We start from the raw sequence: 22,657 nt of genomic DNA on the forward strand, positions 1-22,657 counted from the left end.
ATAGATCTTATTGTCTTTTAGGTGATTTTTCTGTTCATTATTTTTTTTAGTAAGATTAGGAAGAGCTGTTTCGATTTTCATATGATTGCTTACTAGTTTTATCTTTTATAAATAATTGTTTTTACGTTTTTATCCAAAGTTAACCATTATGTTTTTGGACCGTAGATCGGGGGTTCTGATTCTGTCAGCTATTTTGTTTTTGTTTTAGCTATTATGTAGATTATAGTCTCTCCCTCCCACCCCCAATTCCACTCTAGAGGAAATCACTGTTAATTTTTAATGGTTTTTGTTTTAAGCTCTTTGGTGGTTATTTTCATCTAAATAAATACAGTTACACATTGCCTAACGACTGGGATATGTTCTGAGAAATGCATCAATGGTGATTTTGTTATGCACTTACACAAGCCTACATGGTATAGCCTAACTGTGCAACTAGGCAATATGGTAGAGCCTGTTGCTTCTACGTTAATAACCCGTACAGAATGTTACTGTACTGAATGCTGTAGATAACCTTAACACAATGGCAAGTTTGTGTATCTAAATATAGAAAAGGTACAGTAAAAATACAGTATAAAAGATAAAAAATGGTGTATCTGTGTAGGATACCTACCATGAACAGAGCTTTTAGGACTGGAAATTGCTCTGGTGAGTGAGTGGTGAGTGAATGTGAAGGCGTAGGACATTACTATCTGTTACTGTAGACTTTATGGTAAACATTGTACGCTTAGGCTACACTACAGTTAAAAAAAATTTTCTTTTTAATAAGTTTATAAAGTAAAAAATCTATAGTAAACTAAGATTTAATTTTTTTAACTTTTTGACTCTTTTGAAATAACAATTTCAAAAAATTTAGAAAACATATAGCTATACAAAAATATTTTCCTTATGTGCTTGTTCTATAAGCTTTCTTCTCTTTTTAAAATTTTTAATTTTTCTTTATTACTTTTTAAACTTTTCTGTTAAAAATGAAGACACAACCTGCACACGGTGGCTTATGTTCGTAATCCGAGCACTTTGGGAGGCCTAGGCAGACGTATCACCTGAGGTCAGGAGTTCGAGACCAGCCTGGCCAACTTGGTGCAACCCTTTCTCTACTTAAAAAAAAAAAGGGAAAATTAGCCAGGCGTGGTGGCACGTGCCTGTGGTCCCAGCTGCTCGGGAGGCTGAGGCAGAAGAATCACTTGAACCCAAGAGGTGGAGGTTGCAGTGAGCCAAGATTGTGCCACAGCACTCCAGCCTGGGCAACAGAGCCAGACTCTGTCACACACACAAAAAAGAAGTAGTCACAAACATACACATTAGCCTAGATCTACACGGGGTCAGGATCTTCAAGGTGTCACTAGGCAATAGGAATTATTCACCTCCATTATAATCTTGTGGGACTACTGTGGTATAAAGTCCATGATTAACTGAAGTGTCATGTGGCACATATGCCATAATTTTAGCCATAATTTCTTGCTTTATTAACTTTAGATATCATATACTGATTACTGATCCTGTAAGGAATTAGCTCATTTTTAGTTCTTCCTCTTCCTCCTCTCCCACAATGTTTTTATTAGTAGTAGTTTTTTGGTTCTTCTATTGGATGCCTTTGTAACTTTAATATACACCTTTCTTGTTCCATCAACACCAGTCAGCATTTCTTAACCTCCCTCTCTGTATGATAATTAAAGTATACCCTTCTTCTTTTCACCTCTGTTTCCTCCTCCTCTTCATCTCTACTTTTACTTTTATGTTGTCAAGCTTGAAATCAGTTGCCAGCCTTTTACTCATTTCTCATTTTTTAACTTCTGAGTTTTTAAGTTAGATACTGGGATGGGAAATAAATATGTGTAGTCCATCTACTATCTTGAACCCCCTGGTTTTCATTTTGTAATAGTACTTTAGTGTATGAATTTCATGATATAAATATATTACAATTTTATTTTAAACAAGAAAGTAGATATGTCAGTTTCTAGAAAGTTTTCTTGTGAGTTTTTGAAATCTGTATGATTTTTTACCTTGCAGGTACGAAAAACATTTTTCACCTTAGCATTTTGTGACTTTTGTCGAAAGCTGCTTTTCCAGGGTTTCCGCTGTCAAACATGTGGTTATAAATTTCACCAGCGTTGTAGTACAGAGGTTCCACTGATGTGTGTTAATTACGACCAACTTGAGTAAGTAATCCAAAAATGTCTCTTCTACCTACCATTTTACACTTAAATTTTTTTAACATGAAGCTATGATGTTTAAAGTCTGTGAGAGTTTTTTCTTCCTTACAGTTGTTACAGAGAATTTTTTTTAAGTGTAGTTAGAGAATAATACGTAGAATGGCCAGTATTTCTCTCCAAAATTGTAATTCTGGTTCAGCTATACAGTTAATTTATATTTTATATTATTATTTAATTAATCATGACCCCTAACCCATAGAAACCATTTTTGGATAGTTTCTAGGAGGAGAGGGAGAGTTGTTTCAATTAAATTAAGCATTATGATTTTGTACCACAGATGAGGTGGTCTGATTCTGTTAGCTGTTTTGTAAATTATGTTTATATTCTTCCTCTCTCTCATTCATCCGCATTCAACTCCCTTCCCCCAATTTATTTGAGTAAGATGTAAAATTTTTGTATCCAGTACATATCCCTTTCTAAAATTTCTCTTTGCTGTATGCCGGTTTTTCTAATAGATTAGACTGAGTCTGTTATCTCTTTTTGTATCATTGTTGCTGCGGCTGTTAAAGTCTTATTTTTCTTGATCACCTGAGCAAATAAAACTTAACTCTGTACTTTAAGTAAATTTAATGTCACCTAATTTACAGTAGATACTTCTTCTTCTTTAACCATAAAGCATGATTCTTTAACCATAAAGCATGATTTTCATCTTGTAGTATGTAGAAATTTGCTGAATAGAATGATTAGCTTTTGGTTATAAGCATGCCTTTGAAAGCGCAGTATAATTTTTTTTTTTTTAAAGCCTTTAGACAAAAATACAACTAATTGAATTTTAACAGTTGTTTCTGAGAATGGAATTTGATTCAGGTTTTTTTGTTAACTACGTATTTTGGTCTATGAAGCTTCTGGGTTTTGCACAAGTTAGGTTTGTTTTGTTTTGCCTCACAGTTTGCTGTTTGTCTCCAAGTTCTTTGAACACCACCCAATACCACAGGAAGAGGCCTCCTTAGCAGAGACTGCCCTAACATCTGGATCATCCCCTTCCGCACCCACCTCAGACTCTCTTGGGTATGATTTGACTTCTGCTCTTTGGCGACATGCTACTTGAACCACTTCCTTTTGGATCTCCTGTTTAATTAGAAACCTTTCCAACATTTAAATGGTTAAATTAAGGATTTTTTTCCCCCAAATAACTTATCATACCACTCAGATATTTACATGCATTTGGTACAAATAAATGGGATTAAAGCTGACATAGACTACTTCAGAATCCGTCCTGAAAAAATCAATATTGGGTATGATTTGACTTCTGCTCTTCGGTGACATACTTCTTGAACTGCTTTCTTTTGGATCTCTTGGTTAATTAGAAACATTTCCAAAATTTAAATGGTTAAATTAAGGATTTTTTTCCCCAAATAATTTATTTTATCACGCCAGTCAGATATTTACATGCATTTGGTACAAATAAATGGGATTAAAGTTGACATAGACTGTTTCAGAATCAGTCCTGCTAAAACCATGCAACAGATCATTTTGAGTCTACAACTTGAGTTCATCTTTTATTAGGTATAGAAGTATATGACTTCCACTTACGAAGAAGCATTGATATATGAGACTATGGCAAACAATGTAAAAAATAGTATATAATTATAATCTACAATTTATGATGGAGTATATTAAACTATGTGATGAGGACATAAATGTTTTCATGTTTACAGAAGGAAGAATGGTGAGAGGAAAATTTAATGAAGAAGGTGGGATTTGAACTAGACTTTAAACAATTACTACAGTCTGCATGGGCCTAGGGAATAGAAGCATGGTGAGAGGGGAATGGAGAAACAACAGATATAAAGGGAATGAGGATGTTAGGTTTAGGAGCTAGTGAAGAAAGGTTTATCTAACTTAAGAAGTACCATGTGTAAAACCAGATTATGGAGAGTCTTGGAATTGAGGCCAGAATTTAGACTTACAGGTCTTTAAGCAGATTACTAACTTGATGAAAATGGCTTTAAAGAAAAAATCAATTAGCAGTGAAATACAGATGGATTGACAGAAAATTTAGGGTGAGGAAGGCCAACCTAGGATATTGTTGGTAGTGAAGACAGAGAGGCAATGAAGACAAGTTCAGGTGCTAGAAGTGTGGAAAAGGGATAGATATTCATAAAGCATAAAAGAAAAAAATTAATAGTATTATTAATCAGTTGTGGAGGATAAAGCTGAGAAGTGACTTTAAAAACAATGCAAAGGCAGCTGGGTGCAGTGGTTCGTGCATGTAATCCCAGCACTTTGGGAGGCTGAGGTGGGCAGATCACGAGGTCAGGAGTTTGAGACCAGCCTGGCCAACATGGTGAAACCCTCTCTCTACTAAAGATACACACACAAAAAAACAAATTAGCTGGGCATGATGGCACACACCTGTAATCCCAGCCACTCAGGAGGCTGAGGCAGGAGAATCACTTGAACCTGGGAGGTGGAGGTTGCAGTGAGCCGAGATCACACCATTGCACTCCAGCCTGGGTGACAGGGCGAGAGTCCATCTCAAAAAAAAAAAAAATAATGCAAAGGCATCGTATATTTAAGCTTCATAACAGGAAATAAAAAGGAAGACAATAAAGATGAGTTAAGTGGGTATCAGTTTACTTTGCAACATTTCTCGAACTCCTGGCCTCAGGTGATCTTCCTGCCTCAGCCTCCCAAAATGCTAGAATTACAGGTGTGAGACAGTGCACCTAACTAGCTTTGGAACATTTCTGACACAGGTCTATGTACTCTTTCACATTGAATTTGGGGCAGCGTTATTTAGGCTGCATCTGGAAGCAAATGCTTTTAAAAAAAAAAAAAAAAAAAAAAAAGGCCGGGCGTGGTGGCTCACGCCTGTAATCCCAGCACTTTGGGAGGCCAAGGCAGGCAGATCACGAGGTCAGGAGATCAAGACCATCCTGGCTAACACGGTGAAACCCCCGTCTGTACTAAAAATACAAAAACAAAAATAGCCGGGCGTGGTGGCGGGCTCCTGTAGTCCCAACTGCTCCAGAGGCTGAGGCAGGAGAATGGTATGAATCCAGGAGGCGGAGCTTGCAGCAAGCCGAAATCGCGCCGCTGCATTCCAGCCTCAGCGATAGAGTGACACCCCGTCTCAAAAAAAAAAAAAAAAAAAAAAGTCCCCATACAGCATTCTGTTCTAGAATATTCTTGAGATGTTACGATTAGAAATATTTATTGTCAGTTTTAACCCTGCTTCCTCCCACTCTTCACAATGTAATGTTATTTCTTTAGATTTCTACCTAGAGAAATCTTTTCAAAATCAGTTGACATTTTCAGTACAATTTTGTAGTTTTTACAAAACCAGCCTTTTTAGTGATCTCATAGGTTAGAAAATTTTGCAAAAGAATTTTGTGTTAAGCAGTGGGTATACTTACCTATTTGGAACACTGGAAAATGCAGCCATTGTGTTCTCTTGTCAGGTTGTAGCAGTTATCTACTCTAGTGGAGTCATTTTATTCTTGTTGGCTCTATCATTACTTGTGTGCAGCTGTGTGTTTTTTAGATGGTCAAATCAAAATGTTCTTATTGTTTGGTTGGTTTTTAATTAATCTTTTGGTTATAACATTTTCTCCTGACAGATTCTATAGACCATGATGCCTTTCTATTGCCAGGTCCCAGTTCTGTGAACAGTCACAAAACACCATAATGAAATTAGCTTGGCCTCTCTGAAGGTTTATAATGGTGATGATCCAGGACATTTGCCTTCCAGTGAAGGAATGCTATCTTAAAATTAAGAAACCATTTGCCTGTGCCATGAGTATTTTATTGGTAACTGAACTGAAATAGATTCTGATCTTGAGCAAATGATAAAGATGTTCAAACTTGTCTATAAGTCATTTTTCTGATGTTTTTATGACATAACTCTATATGGTTGTCTCTGTAAAGATAGAAGGCAATCTTGTTCAGTATCGAAACTCTTTTGCAGTTTGTTACTAGTCCTGATAACAATAATAATGGTCATGAAACAAGTGTAATAATGGATGTAATCAAGAAATACTGGAGAAGTGATACATTGCCCAGTTTTGAGTACAAAGTGAGAGATACCTCCTTTTCTACTTTTTAAAAATGCTGTAGAATGTATAAATTTATGAGAGATCAACATTTAAAATGTACATATCACCAAACCAAAGTTTTCAAAACTTTTTAATATTCTAGATTAAGAATGAGATCTAAACTAACTAGTAATTTGCTGAAGGGTATTCAAATTAAAATTCCTGTTATCCTTAATTTGGTACTGCTTTAATTTGGTACTGTCTTTAATTTGGTACTGCAAGATAGGTACAGGTATCATTGGGAGAAAGCCAGTTTGCTGACTGCCAAGATACATCATAGGGTATAAGTTACCTTGGTTAGTGGAAAGATTTCCCAGTATGGTAATGTAATTTTATTGATTCCCAGAAATGATGAGATTAGGAGTTATACTGGTTTATATTAACCGAAATCAGAAAAAAAATTGAATCTGGATACCAGGTAATATTTATCAGTGAAAAATATACCTGTTATGTAAATTAGACTTCTTGTATTGTGTGCACCAGCACTCACTCTTCTTTTGGAAGAGATTTATGGGAAATCAAATTATAATCAGAAGACTGTTTTCGTTAAGCATAGAATTAGAACATGGCTCAGATATTCAATGACATCAGAGTGTGATCAAGTGTTCCCCTGTACTTGCCCTCAAAGCTAGAGAAGTTGACTTAGTGGACCAAGGCACAACTATTAGATACCAACTACCAAATTGAGTTTCTCTGATTTTGTATAATATGCAGATGTCTTCATTTTTTAATATATGCATTATTTAGATATGATAGTGAAGTCTCTTAGATTAAATCTAGTTTTTGTTTTTCTTCTGGACCAATGTCCTTTGCATAGTTATTTCTGATTTGTTATCTACTACATGTTTGTCATATTCCTAACTTGGTGAGTTTCAGAAGTGACTTACTGCCATCTCTGCCTATACCAGATGAATTATTACAATAGACTGTCATATACAATTCTAGTTAATTCATACTTTTCCCAATTTTAAGCCTTGGTTTTGTTTTTTTGGGTTTTTTTTTTTTTTTTTTTTTTTTTTTTTTCGTTAAGATGGAGTCTCACTTTGTCACCCAGGCAAGTGCAGAGACGTGATCTTGGCTCACTGCATTCTCTGCCTCCCAGGTTCAAGTGATTCTTGTGCCTCAGCCTTCTGAGTAGCTGGGATTACAGGCCCTCAACACCACACCCAGCTAATTTTTATATTTTTGGTAGAGATGGGGTTTCACCATGTTGGCCAGGTTGGTCTTTAACTCCTTATCCACCTGCTTCAGCCTCCGAAAGTGCTGGGATTACAGGCATGAGCGACCGCACCCAGCCTGCCTTGAGACTTTAAATCAGCCTGTAAATTGTTGTCTTGACAGTCAGTGCCCTTTCTAAAACTTTATTGACTAATGTCATTTTTGCATTCCTTTTCCTGCTCCTAAAATTTTCTAGCTATGGACATATATTTGGCTGCCTAAAGCAAAAATAAAGACAGCTCTGTCACAAACCAAAAAATTCTCAATAATCAGAAAAAAGAAAAAGGACCTAGGTGGAACATGCTAGTTTTCCTAAAGGCTTTTTATTACCTATAATTCTCATTGGGCTGATACCAATTTTTTTTTTAAGTACATAGTATTTTATTATTTGCATATCAATTCTAAGTGGATTCATTTCGTTAATATAAACACATGAAGTCAAAACTTCTTTCCCTATCTTTAATAATGTGCTTCAAAGAAGTAAAATTGTGAACTGGTGTGGTTCAGATTCTGACATGTTTTATTCAGAGGCTGACTTTCACTGTTAGGCTTCCTTTGCTCTTCAAACCTTTATCCCCGGGCACGGTGGCTCAAGCCTGTAATCCCAGCACTTTGGGAGGCCGAGACGGGCGGATCACGAGGTCAGGAGATCAAGACTATCCTGGCTAATACGGTGAAAACCCGTCTCTACTAAAAAATACAAAAAAACTAGCCGGGCAAGGTGGCGGGCGCCTGTAGTCCCAGCTACTCGGGAGGCTGAGGCAGGAGAATGGCGTAAACCCGGGAGGCGGAGCTTGCAGTGAGCTGAGATCCGGCCACTGCACTCTAGCCTGGGTGACAGAGTGAGACTCTGTCTCAAAAAAAAAAAAAAAACCTTTATCCATTCCTTTCCTACTATATATTTTTTCCCATTCCTCATGTCTCATGAAAGTGTCTTTTTATTCCCTCAACATTGTCCTTGTAGCTGTGTCTTAGTAACCAATAAATAATGCTATATATAATAATAATTAATTTGCATAAAATAGGGTGGAATGATAACCAATATGTGAAGAGAGCTTATTGGCACTTAGCCATTCATTTGTCCTGATGGAGTTAAGTGAGATAGCTTACCTCATCTATCAAGTGACACTCACTTCCCCACTCCTAGGATAACCTTTCTGAGGGGCTAGATCCTTCCAAGTGTTTACAATCTAGGCTCAAAACTTTAGTATTCTCTGTGAGTGCCAGGTTCATTTTAGGGTGAGATATCATAGATTATGTTATTTTGCTACCATACCAAAAAAGGTATGTAACATATTTTGGTGGTTTTCCAAATAGCATACAAGTGTAACATTTTGGTGGTTTTCCAAATAGCAGTTTTAAAAAATATTTGCTCTAATGGTTAATATATGATTCCCTTGTGTCTTTGTTACCAATAATGGGCATGATAAAAAATCCAGAATATGAGAGATATTGGCATTCTGAGGACCATCTTCTGAATTTGGAAAGGATTTTTCAATATTGTTCTGGATTTTCATTCAACTCCCATAAAGGAACAAGTACATCATTCAGGTCCTGAAATATGCATGTGTATTCTCAAAATATTTATAATTTCTTAATATGTAAAATTTTCATTTTAGTAAATTCAGATGTCAAGACAAAGTTAGAAAAAAATGGCAAATTATATTCAGTTATTCTCAGAGCATTTTTATATAACTTTAAAGGTTGAACTTCTTCAGTTGATGGCCACAGGTAATTTCTAGCCATTTGTAAATTTCCCTAGTGTTTTCTGGATAAGAATCAGTGTTCTTATCATTGATAGTTCCTGGAGGGCCTGCTTCAGCAAAGCAGCTTTGGCAGTATTGGATTTTTAAATTAATACTTTCAAAAGTCATTACTGCTAGGTTTTTAATGCTTTAATGTTTTTGAGAATATAAAAACAAGAAAATCCTTTTATCTTCCTTTTTAAATATTATTATCTTTATATAGTTACTCTGAATCTTATCTTCCAATGACTTCATTTTTCCAGGCCCCAAATTCTCACCAGTCCGTCTCCTTCAAAATCCATTCCAATTCCACAGCCCTTCCGACCAGCAGATGAAGATCATCGAAATCAATTTGGGCAACGAGACCGGTCCTCATCAGCTCCCAATGTGCACATAAACACAATAGAACCTGTCAATATTGATGTAAGTATCCAGCATTGCTAGAACTAAAAAAAAATCAAGTATATATCTTTACCTTTCTGCTCTAATTACAACTTAGATCAGAAATAAGCGCGCTTTTTGTGAATCACAAATCAGAAAAGCCTCTGGTTTCTCTCTGGTGGCATTAAATACTTCACTGACACTAAGTTATACAGTCACTCTGATTTTTTTCCCTTATGATACCATCTCTTCATTGAAATGAAAATGGTTTTCTTCATCTTCAAATGAAAATGGTTTAAATATCAAAGGACTGATAAAAACCCTTGGCAGAATTGATTAAGTTCTTTAAAACTTTTATAAAAATGATTATGATTGTGCTATAAGAGGTGAATATGAAATTAAGAATTTCAGGCCAGGCATGGTGGCTCATTCCTGTAATCCCAAAACTTTGGGAGGCCAAGATGGGAGGAATGCTTGACCCAGAAGTTAGAGACCAGCCTGGGCAACATAGTGAGACCCCATCTCTACCAGAAAGAAAACAAATTAGCCATGCGTGGAGAGGTCTCAGCTGTAGTCTCAGCTACTCAGGAGGCTGAGGTGGGAGGATTGCTTGAGCCCAGGAGGTCAAGGCTGCAGTGAGCTATGATTGTACCCCTGCACTCCAGCCTGAGCAACAGAGTGGGACCCTGTCTCAAAATAAAATAATTTCAATTTGTGCTATCGTAAGCTTGGCATTATGACCAACAAAAAATTCTTTCTGTTTTTATTTTTAAATTAGCATATAGTTGGAACTATAAATTTTATTAAATGTTAATATAAAAGAAAAACTATTATAAATTTTTATTTTGTTATTTTAGATAAATTTGCAAATCATACTTTCTTCCCACTTTTTACTAAGAAACTTTTCTCTATTTTTATTGGATTCATTTTAAGTGACTTTTTTCTAGTATTAGTTTTCCTTAATTAGTAAGGTTCACCTCTATCTAGCAAGACCTAAAAACAAAGGAAGAAAGGGGAAAAGGAGAATGTGATATAAGAAATCAAACCATATGTCTAGGTTAGGGTTGTTCTCAGTCTGTCCAAAATTGCAACCACCTTCTTTACTTTGAAAACTACCATCCTTTTAGACTATTCGCTTTTTCTCTGATTGTTACCACTGTTCCCTGGTCTGTTGGGCTTCATTTGGAGTGTCATCTTTATATCTTGCCTTTTCATCCTCTCTTATAAGCAGTCAAAAGGTATCACCTTTTAATGTGCATCACAAACTGGTTTTTACTTATTACTGCTGCCATTTCAGCCCATATTTTTTCACTTGAATTGTATGCTACATTAATCTCCTAAATAGATTTTCTGCCATTGATTTTTCTCTATCCATTTCCATTCTTTCTGCAACTGTCAGAATAATTTTTTTACACCTCTAGCATCATCTGTTCTCTTGTTCCAAAACTTTTAGTGACTTACCATTGATTACAAGATAAAGTGCAAACTCTTTAGCATTTTTATCCATGCTCAATCACTTATGATTCCATTAAAAAGATTTACTAATAACTGTGGGCTATGCATTGTGTTAGGCAATTGGGAATTATTTTTGAATTAGCACATCGTCTTTGCCCTTAAGGAAGTCACAGGCTAATGGGTGAATCAAACATTTAAATAGATAATTACAAAACATATAATGGTAGTTTAGAGAAGGGGGTTATAAACTCCATCTGGTTGGATCTAGGAATATTGAGCAGAGAAGGAATAATATTTAAGCCAGATTATGATGAATAGGTAGGAGTACAGTGCATAGGGGGATTTGGAAAGTCATTTGTTAAGGAAATGAAAGGCATAGAAGTGCCTTTACATGGAATGTAATTACTACGTGATATTTAAGTTTAGGGTCCAGGAGAAGGCTTGGGGAATGGTGGAAGGTGAAACTAGGTAGGTAAAATCTACAGTGAAAAGCTTTGTATATTACTCTAAAATCTAAAGTAGTCCTAGGGAATCTGAAGAATTTTGAGTGTGAGAGGAAGTGATCAGCTCTATATTTTAGAAAAATCTTTGATGGTAGTGTGGAGGATAGATGAAATGGGAAACACATAGAGGCAGCACTGTCAATAATGTGGCTTTTGTAGTATTTCAGACAGAAATGATATTTAAACTCAAGTAACAGCATTGGTGATGTGAAAGAGTGTATTGTGGTGAGGGAGACTATGAATTAGTGAATCAGTGTTGAGTCTTAGGAATCATGTTGAAGATGGCTACTATTTATGAATACTTATATATCAGGTACTATGCTAAGTGCTTTACATAGACTTTCTTATTTCATCCTCATAAAAACTCATAGGTTATGTACCATTATTATCTTTATTTTACTGTTAAGATTTACAGAGGTTAAGAAGCATACCCAAGATTACACCGCTGATAAATTATTGAAGTGGGTTCAAACCTGGCCTTTCCCTCTTATACTTAACCACTATACAGTTTTGTAGTAGAGGAGAGGAGCGAAAAATATGAGAAGTAGAGGATAATGCCAGGTTTCTGGCTTATAGATACTTAGCTTATAGACCGAGTTTCTGGTAAATAGCACCGTTTGCTAAATACCAGAGAAAAACAAGGTTTGCAGAAGCAAAAATTTTAGCTTTTTGGAGCGATATATTGACTTTAAGATAGATGCCTGTGGGACTTTCAGATTTAGAAATCCAGTAGCAGTTGGATATAAGGACCTTGAGTAGAGATACAGGTTTAGGAGTAATTAGCATATTTATGTCAGTTAAAGCCATGGATGTAAATTACTCAAAGAGCATATGTAAATGGAAAAGGGGAGAAAATGTAACCCTCATAAACATTAACATTGTAGGTGCAGGCAGAGACTCTCTGTCTCCTTTATGGGCTGTCTCTTCCTTTTTTTTTTTTTTTTTTTTTTTTTTGAGACGGAGTCTCACGCTGTTGCCCAGGCTGGAGTGCAGTGGTGCGATCTCGGCTCACTGCAAGCTCCGCCTCCCGGGTTCCCGCCATTCTCCTGCCTCAGCCTCCTGAGTAGCTGGGACTACAGGCGCCCGCCACCGCGCCCGGCTAATTTTTTGTATTTTTAGTAGAGACGGGGTTTCACTGTGGTCTCGATCTCCTGACCTTGTGATCCGCCCGCCTCGGCCTCCCAAAGTGCTGGGATTACAGGCTTGAGCCACCGCGCCCGGCCTAATGGGCTGTCTCTTCCTAAGTCTAGCTCCAGATAACTAAGAAAAATTGTTGCAGAAGCCAAAGGAAGAAAAGGAATTTCAAGAACACTGAAGTAGTTGGTGTCAGTTGCCATTAAGATTCAAATAAGATAAAGACTGAAATGACTTATCAATTTTGGCAATTGAAATGTCATCTTTACTTCATTGAGTTGTTTTAGAGGGCCAGTAAGAGGAGAAGGCAGCAGGTGAGGAAGTAGGATTAAGTGTTAATTTTGAGAAGCTTGGCTGTGAAGGAATGACAAAAGAGGATAGCTTGATTCAGGGTTGAGGGACAATTTTTTGCTTGTTTTTCGGTTGTTTTTTTTGTTTGTTTTTTGTGTTTTGAGTGGAGTCTTGCTCTGTCACCCAGGCTGGAGTGCAGTCGTGTGATCTCTGCTCACTGCAGCTTCCACCTCCCAGGTTCAAGCAATTCTCCTGCCTTAGCCTCTCAAGTAGCTGCGATGCCCAGCTAATTTTTGTATTTTTAGTAGGGTTTCGCCATGTTGACCAGACTGGTCCTGAACTCCTGACCTCAAGTGATCCGCCCACCTCAGTCTCCCAAAGTGTTGGGATTACAGGTGTGAGCGACTGCGCCCAGCCAGGAGACAATTGTTTTTAATGTAAGAGACATTAGTATATTTGTAACTGGAGAAGAAGAAGCCAGTGAAGAGAAATTGAAGATAACAAGAGAGGGAATAATTGATGTAATAAAATTCCTTGAACTTGGAAATTATGTCTCTCAGAGACTATGAAGAATTAAAGATGGACCTAGCCAGCTCTGTAATTCTTTACAGACTGTGTGATGTTGGGCAAATTATTTAATCCTGGAGCCAGTAGTGTTTACCTTCTATAGGGGTTTGAATTGCTTATTATGCCTGGTACATAATAATTCAGAAATTATAGCTAATATTAATATGCAAATAGTTATAGATATTAGAGCAGAAAAGTTGTTTGATGGCTTTTGTTTTCTCTATTATGATGAAGGGAAGGGATGTAAGTAAGAGAAGGAACTACAAAAGAGTGGGAAAAAAGTTGAAATATCCAGTTTTCAAATGCTAGAAGAACCTTTGAAACCTAGAATGAGTAGAAAAGATTGTCAAGGAGCTTTAAGAACACATTCGGAATTAAAGAATCTAAGTTTATGTTGTTACTAGCAGTAACTTGTAAGAGCGGAGAAAGCAAAATTTGGTTAATCCATAGTTGTGGGGAGTTTCAGAGCTGATGCAACAAAAGAAGAAAAGGATATGGCCTTTGTCTTGTTTCTTCCATCTAAAAGACTCTTTGCTCTTCTACATGCCTCTCTCTCTCTGAAACCCTAACTCAGAGTAAATTCCTTGACTGCTTTACCAGTGACCAAGTCCTATAGTTATCATACATAGCACTAAAAATCTTATTTTTAAGATTTTTAAATCTTAAATCAAGCCACGCGTGCAGTGGCTCACACCTGTAATCCCAGTACTTTTGGGAGGCTGAGGCAGGCGGATCGCCTGAGATCAGGAGTTCAAGACCAGCCTGGCCAACATGATGAAACCCCATCTCTACCAAAAATAAAAAATTAGCCGGGCATAGTGGCAGGCACCTGTAATCCTAGCTACTTGGGAGGCTGAGGCAGGAGAATCACTTGAACCCAGGAGGTGGAGGTTGCAGTGAGCTAAGATCGTGCCATTGCACTCCAGCCTGGGTGACAAGAGCGAGACTTCATCTCAAAAAAAAAATCTTACCACGCGTATCACTTAGTTGGCAATCAACTAAGCAACAAACTTTGGCATCTCTTTTATTATATTCTTACGCAATTATTATTAAATTATTTGATTTTCACTTACTTCCATCTTACTTCCAATGTGTGCGTCTTACTTCTAATGAGATTGTAAGCTCTCAAGAATGGAAAGTTAATGACATCACTAGGATTTTTATATTTTTTGGTAGCCACATAACTCCTATCACCTTGTTTTCAGGTATGTATTTGATTATTCTGTAGAAAATGTTGAAGGCTTTTTATGATACATTAAACATAATAGAAATACATCTTTAAAGAATTTGTTTTAGCCTCTAAACAAAAAGTTGTCTATTTGCAGAGACTATTTAGAGATATTTGGGGCCATTCAATCCCTCATATTTAAGTTAAACTAAATAAACAGACTAATGGAAGTTCTACCTATCAAGGCCCAAATTGCATTACCCATAGCGACTGTCCCCACTACCAATGTTGTTATAAAGAGCTATACATATATATAATTTTTTGTTTTTTGTTTTTTCTGTGACAGAGTCTCACTCTGTCACCCGGGCTGGAGTGCAGTGGCATAATCTCAGCTCACTGCAACCTTCGCCTCCCAGATTCAAGCAATTCTCCTGCTTCCGCCTCCTGAGTATCTACGATTACAGGCGTGTGCCACCATACCCGGCTAATTTTTGTATTTTTAGTAGAGATGGTGTTTCACCATGTTGTCCAGGCTGGTTTCGAACTCCTAACCTCGTGATCCACCTGCCTTGATCTCCACTGCGCCCGGCACATAAAGAGCTATATTTTAATAATAAAGACAAATTTTAGCCGCCAAGTGCGGTGACTCATGCCTGTAATCCCAGCACTTTGGGACACTGAGGTGGATGGATCACCTGAGGTCGGGAGTTCAAGACCAGCCTGGCCAACATGGTGAACCCGTCTCTACTAAAAATACAAAAATTAGCCGGGCATGGTGGCGCATGCCTGTAGTCCCAGGTACTCAGGAGGCTGAGGCAGGAGGATCACTTTAACCCAGGAGGCAGAGGTTGCAATGAGCCAAGATCACACCACTGCACTTCATCCTGGGCGAGAGAGCAACTCAGTCTCAAAAAAAAGGACAAATTTTAGCAAAACCTTTTTTTTTTTTTTTTGAGACAGAGTCTCGCTCTGTCACCCAGGCTGGACTGCAGTGGCGCGATCTCAGCTCACTGCAACCTCCGCCTCCCGGGCTCACACCATTCTCCTGCCTCAGCCTCCCGAGCAGCTGGGACTAGAGGCACCCACCACCACGCCCGGCTAGTTTTTTTGTATTTTTAGCAGAGACGGAGTTTCACCATGTTTGCCAGGATGGTCTTAATCTCCTGACCTCGTGATCCACCCGTCTCGGCCTTCCAAAGAGCAAAACCTTTCTATGAGCCATTTTGTTTCTTCCCTCTTCTATTGTGCCCTTATCCATCCATATTTTTATGATTGTAATCTGTGTACTTTTAATTTTGTTTTTTTTTTTTTTTTTTGAGACAGAGTCTCGCTTAGTCGCCCAGGCTGGAGTGCAATGGCGTGATCTGGGCTCACTGCAAGCTCCGCCTCCCGGGTTCACGCCATTCTCCTGCCTCAGCCTCCCGAGTAGCTGGGACTACAGGCGCCCGCCGCCTCGCCTGGCTAATTTTTTGCATTTTTAGTAGAAGCGGGGTTTCACCGTGTTAGCCAGGATGGTCTCCATCTCCTGACCTCGTGATCCGCCCGCCTCGGCCTCCCAAAGTGCTGGGATTACAGGCGTGAGCCACCGCGCCCGGCTTAATTTTGTATTTTTAAATTACACTGTAAACATGTTTCGTGATTCAAGCTTCATAATTATTTTGGTAGCTGCATAATACTTCATTAAATTGATACACCAAAATTTTCTTAACCAAAGTGTGTCAAAATGCCTATAATAGAGAAATAATTATTTCTAACTTTTTAATATGATAGATGATGTTGCACTAAACATCTTTGTGCATATCACTTTTTCTTCTGAATTATTTCCTTAAGAAAAGTTCCCAGAAGTGGAATTACAGGATCAAAGACTATGAACATTTTTATCGCTCTTAATATGCGCCAGTATAATTTTTTTTAAGGATTGATGAAGCCATTTTTTAAAAAATTTATTTATTTCCAAAGTTCAGGGGTACATGTGCAGGATGTGCCGGTTTGTTACATAGCTCAACATGTGCCACAGCGGTTTGCGCACAGATTATTCCATTACCTAGGTATGAAGCACAGCATCCGTTAGTTATTCTTTCTGATGCTCTCCCTCTTTTTACCACCCACCCTCCGACAGGCCCCAGTGTGTGTTGTTTCCCCCATGTGTCCACTTGTTCTCATGATTCAGCTCCCACTTACAAGTGAGAAAACGCAGTATTTGGTTTTCTGCTCCTGCATTGGATTGTTGAGGATAATGGAAGCCATTGGTTTTGAATGGCCTGAAATGGATTTCAGCATTTGATTAGGACTAATAATTCTTTCTTTATAGGCTTACATTGACAAGTACTTCAAAATTTAGATTTTATTATGTTCGCTAGATAATTCCAGATTGTTTTGTGTAATAGTTATAAGATATATTGTTTTAATTAATAAAATAATTCTTTTAATGTTAGTGGAAAAATCAGTGTTATCACTACTTTCTGATTATATGCTTGCTTGGAATAAATATACATTACTGTTTATTTGTAGGACTTGATTAGAGACCAAGGATTTCGTGGTGATGGAGGTAAGTAGTGATTTCAGTTTTTTTGAAAAACTCGAGGAAACTGCAGTTGCTTTGCCGCTTATCTCCTTTATACTTGCCTCTTACATGAAACACGCAGAGAAAAATGTGTAGAGAAACCCAAAATTTTTTTGTTTTTCTATAGTATTTGTCATTTATCTCTAATAAAATGTTAACTAATTTATAACATGAGTAGAAAAGATGACTGGACATAAAAGGAAGTCTTAAAATGTACTATCTACATTTTTAAAATATCTTCTGAGATCAGACAAGATCGGACACGTTCAGGATGGTATGGCCGTAGACTACAGTTTTAAAATATCTTACCAAGGAAGGATCCTTAATTATTATACCCACTTTATTAATTTCTAACTGTCTTGAAAGCTATTGTTGATAAATTTCCTTTGTGGGTCTTCACTGATACTTAAAGATTGACCTTAGAATCAGATAAAACTTTACTTTGCTAAATCATTCTGAAGAGGGGGTTTGTCAGACATTATCAGCCACTTCCCTTCAACTTTCTACAAGTGTTTTAAATGTACATTTTATAGAACAGACCCATAATAGCGAAGCCCATTTGTCCTCTTCTTAGTTCAGTAAATACACAAATGAGAAACTGAATTGAGATTTCTAACTGAATTTTCATCTAGTATTCACTCTAGCACATAAGACAACATTACTTAAGAAAATACTTTTTGTAAGCATTACCCTATATGTTTTATAAGAGGTGACATTTGAGACTATCTTGAAGTTTTCTTCCAGGTGGTCCTTTACACTTACCTTCCCTGCTGTCTTCTGTCTAGTAAGGAAGACCTGTAATAACTGCATATCATGCTTAGAGTTGACCTCTTCACTGTGACCTTCTTTATCTTCAAAATATCTAAGCCCAGACTCAACAATATTTTACATTGAGTAAACATGGTTATACACCTTCTTTTGTTATGTTTCTGTATACCCGTGAAGCAACCAAAATAATAATAAGCCTGCATTCTATACTCTGGACTTGGTATTGATGATAGCACATAGTTACACAAGCATTTTTTTTTCCTGTTTGTTATTTCATGAACCTGCCAATTAATGTTGCTGCCAGTTTGACTTTCATATGTCTTAATAGCTGTGGCTTTTGATAATTTTGCCTAATACATCCAGCATTTAAATGTTGCCATCATGTTAGCATCACAAAATTAACTTAGTCATAAACACAGCCTGCTTAGTACCTAAAATCAAATGGCGTTTCTTGTCCTTTTCATGAGTCACTTTTTAAAAAATCATTGGGATTTTATGAAAATGAGCAGATTTTTGGTCCAGAATTATTTTATGAAGCAGGCTTCAATTCATCTTATTTATTCCCCATGACTTCTTTCATTTCTTCTGTGTGTCTGTCTTCCTGTGTTTGCCTGCCCCTCTCTTTCTCTTCTAACAGCCCCTTTGAACCAGCTGATGCGCTGTCTTCGGAAATACCAATCCCGGACTCCCAGTCCCCTCCTACATTCTGTCCCCAGTGAAATAGTGTTTGATTTTGAGCCTGGCCCAGTGTTCAGAGGTAGTTGGGCTCTTCTTTCTTGTTTTCACCCAAAGCAAACTAAATATAAAACTACAGATGCTGTTTGTGCCTCACCCTCACAGCGTGTGTTTGTAAGTGTGAAAGTTTTCAGTACTAAATTTCTGCTTGGCCTGGCTGGAATGCTCTGAATGTGCTTCTCACACATACTCACTGCCACAAGCTTTCTGTATGCTGTCTGTCATAAATTTTTAAAAGCAAGAAAATCCTGACCTGAGATTTCCATCTTGTTTTTTGTTATTTTATTACTTCCTGGTCTTGATAATTTGTTAAACTTAGTGGGTGGGAATAAATAAGGTGGGTGGGGAAGAGCTTACTGGATTCCTTTGATTTTAATGCATTTAAGTGATTATTCTTGATGGTTTATGATTGTTAATAATTTTTGTGGTTTTTAAGAAAATTGAAGTGTCAGTGGAAACTTCTATTATGAGATTTTATTAGGCTTTTGGCCTTTTTTCAGATTCTGTAATACTAGCTGTGTTTTTTGGGTTTTTCTTTCCTCCAATATGGGATGTGTGTATTTTTGTCAAAGGTAGGGAGCTGTTAAAAAAGAAAAAAAAAAAAAGATTTATAACATATTTTAGATATTTCAGTGTACTTCAGAAATTTGAGGATTTATCCTTTTAATTATGTCCTAATAGAAGAAAGTTTACAGTATAATTTCATTCTCCCATTTCATCTTGCTGTTTTATTTAGTGGTTAAACTGATTTGTAAAAATTTAAGTTGGGCTAGGCGCGGTGGCTTACGCCTGTAGTTCCAGCACTTTGGAAGGCCAAAGTGGATGGATCACCTGAGGTCAGGAGTTCGAGACCAGCCTGGTCAATATGGTGAAAACCCGTCTCTACAAAAATACCAAAAAAATTAGCCGGGCATGATGGCGGGTGCCTGTAATCCCAGCTACTTGGGAGGCTGAGGCTGGAGAATCACTTGAACCCAGGAGGCGGAGGTTACAGTGAGCCAAGATCGTACCATTGTACTCCAGCCTGGGCAACAGAGTGAGACTCCATCTGGAAAAAAAAAAAAAACTTAAGTCAAAGCTGGGACAGATAGATGTCTTGCTATAAATATTTTTAAAGATTTATATTTACTGACTCTTGCTAGTTAGTATCTGTTACATATTCTGAATGTAGTAATGGTGCTTTAGATATTTGCTCTCTCAGCCCTGCTGTTTCTCAGAAAATCCATAGAATGGGATGGAAGTCATACAGTAGTGAGTAACACAATTAAGTGATACAATAAAACTACTTAGTAGATCATAACTGTGAAGCCTGGTGAAGCAGTTAAGGCTTTATAATGTTGAAAATTATCAATGGGAGGTAGAAAATGGATTGTGCTCTACTTAATAGACATTCTGGACACCATTTTATTTTAGAAAATTGCATATGAGATCATGAAAATTCTACATGGTGATATAATATGATGTAATAATAGTAAATATTTTCTACAGATTTAACATTTAAATGTGGTTATTGGTATCCTTGTTATCTGAAAGATAGTGACTCTTTTTTTCCTTAAGAGTAGCAGTCATTTTTTAAAAAGAATCTATTTTCTTGAGGTCATTTTGTTGTTCTGTATATAGAACTATTACCTGGACATCTGAGTTCTACTCAGCCGTATTCAGGCCCCAGTAAGATTCACTGCCCTGAACCCTTCTGAACCAGGTGCTACTGTACCTTATCTCAGGATGTTTGCCATGAGAAAGGTATGCAACCCTGCCAACGGAGATCACTTCCAAAGAGTATACTCCTCAGGCTCACTTGACCTATAGAATATTTGTATTTATAGTAACTCGGCAGAGAGGCCATAGCGCTTACTTACAAAGCTCTCACTTACAAAGGCAGAGATTTTTCAGAAAGTCTTGAGAAATATGCCTGGCTTTATTTACATTAACTTTGTTTTGCAGGTAACAAATAATCTTTGTTTAATAATGTAAGCCTCTAGGAACCAATGATATGACCAATATCTCTTAAATAGTAGAGCATGTAGTTTAAGATTGTATTTGAGTTTAGTGATTAATATGAATAAGTCAGATATTTTCAACATTATGGCCATTATTAGAAAATGTTTCCATTTGGGGATTTCCTTTTTTTTTTATATTGATTGGCTGTTGAGGTAATATTAAATAATTAATTAAAAGTGTATTTGTTATATAGGCATTTACATTGATTTTGCTTTTTGATTTTTTTTCATCAAAGAAGCAGAAACTTGGGAGTATTTTTAGTATTTCTATCTTGTTTTAGAGAGATTGTTTTTCTCCTAGATTTTGTACCAGGAAACAAAGTATGTATCTATCATCAGATATCTTAAAGGTCATTAAATTGGCCAGAAAACTAAAAGAAATTATAGTTGTAATCACCAAATGAGGCCCCTTTTTTTTTGGCCCATCCTTTCCAAAAGGTCTATATTTAAATATGCACTACATTTTAAAATTAAGTCTAAATATCCCCCAACCTTCTACCCCTGATAAATTAACATACTTGCTCCTCCTTAATGTATACATTTTTCTTATCACTAATTTAGGATCAACCACAGGTTTGTCTGCCACCCCCCCTGCCTCATTACCTGGCTCACTCACTAACGTGAAAGCCTTACAGAAATCTCCAGGACCTCAGCGAGAAAGGAAGTCATCTTCATCCTCAGAAGACAGGAATCGAATGGTAAGAGTATATAATATCTTTTTTTCTCTGTCTTTCTTCTTAGAAGTCATAGCCAAATGTAATATTATCCTTTAGATATATTATGTCCATATGTGACACAGAACTCCCATAATTAAATAAATTTCAGAGCTGATAGTTTTTTGCTTAAAGCATATTTCCACAGCACTGCTTTCTGCTGTCATCTGTAATATAATTTAGTAGAAGGCAGTTTTGGAAGAGTAACAGTGTTCTGCTTCTAAAATAAGGAAAAAGAGAGAAAACTAGTATTAGAAGGCATGAAAAGGCTGGTCCAGAATTCAGATATCTACCGAAGGACATTCTTCACTATTTAAAAAATCAACTTTCTTCTGCAAAATGAATCCACCATGGCACATGTATACCTATGTAACAAACCTGCACATTCTGCACATGTATCCCAGAACTTAAAGTAAAATTTAAAAATAAAATAAAAAACTAATACTTTTTAGCCATAGTATTGTTACTAATTATTGAATAAGTGGATCTTTTACTCTACCAAAGTACTTTTATATGTTGATTTTTTTTTTTTTTTTGGAAAGACTGAATTAGATATGATACATAAAGAAATTTAGCACCAATTAAAAAAGAGTGAAACATAAGGTTTTCTTTTTTTGTTTGGTTTGACTTGACTTTTGTACTATATTTATCAAGAAAACACTTGGTAGACGGGACTCGAGTGATGATTGGGAGATTCCTGATGGGCAGATTACAGTGGGACAAAGAATTGGATCTGGTTCATTTGGAACAGTCTACAAGGGAAAGTGGCATGGTAAGTATGTAATGTGGTGACATTGTGACAAGTCATAATAGGATATGTTTAACAACTTTTATTTTGTAAAAACAATCATCAAAGGAAATATTCACTCTTTGCATCAGTAAACTATATTAGTTTCAGGACTCCTCCAAAAGTTTCTAACAAAAATTATGGGAAATAAAAACCGTTCACAGCAATCAGGACTCCTGTCATTATATTATAGTAATAATTTTTAAAGGAGAATTCCTCCAGGTTAACTAGTCCTCAAAAGGATTTTTTTTTCTTTTAGAGTCTTTCAGCTGATAATTTTATTTGTATTATAAGTCACAAGTAAACATATTAAAAATGTACTTACTGACTGGGCACAGTGGCTTACGCCTGTAATCCCAGCTCTTTGGGAGGCCGAGGCTGG

The 22,657-nt window shown here is 36.8% G+C and overlaps 2 protein-coding genes across 9 annotated transcripts in view; one reads left to right on the plus strand and one right to left on the minus strand.

Annotated features, from left to right (window-relative positions):
* The window catches only part of AGK (acylglycerol kinase), a 985,672-nt gene that overhangs the window by 845,868 nt on the left and 117,147 nt on the right, over window positions 1-22,657 (minus strand). The gene's annotated exons all lie outside the window — the stretch shown is intronic.
* Window positions 1-22,657, plus strand: part of BRAF (B-Raf proto-oncogene, serine/threonine kinase) — a 202,331-nt gene that overhangs the window by 124,065 nt on the left and 55,609 nt on the right. For 7 of the 8 annotated variants that reach the window (XM_050782236.1, XM_050782237.1, XM_050782242.1 and 4 more), the window contains exons 6-11: window positions 2,008-2,156; window positions 3,099-3,218; window positions 9,474-9,633; window positions 17,221-17,257; window positions 21,337-21,473; window positions 22,143-22,260. In XM_050782236.1, coding sequence (XP_050638193.1) covers window positions 2,008-2,156; window positions 3,099-3,218; window positions 9,474-9,633; window positions 17,221-17,257; window positions 21,337-21,473; window positions 22,143-22,260 — 721 coding nt within the window. Of the gene's footprint in view, window positions 1-2,007; window positions 2,157-3,098; window positions 3,219-9,473; window positions 9,634-17,220; window positions 17,258-18,677; window positions 18,798-21,336; window positions 21,474-22,142; window positions 22,261-22,657 lie in introns of all 8 variants that reach the window. The other variant, XM_050782244.1, reaches the window with a different exon arrangement.

The sequence above is a fragment of the Macaca thibetana genome, chromosome 3 (assembly GCF_024542745.1).
Source record: "Macaca thibetana thibetana isolate TM-01 chromosome 3, ASM2454274v1, whole genome shotgun sequence".
Classification (NCBI taxonomy): Eukaryota; Metazoa; Chordata; class Mammalia; order Primates; family Cercopithecidae; genus Macaca; species Macaca thibetana.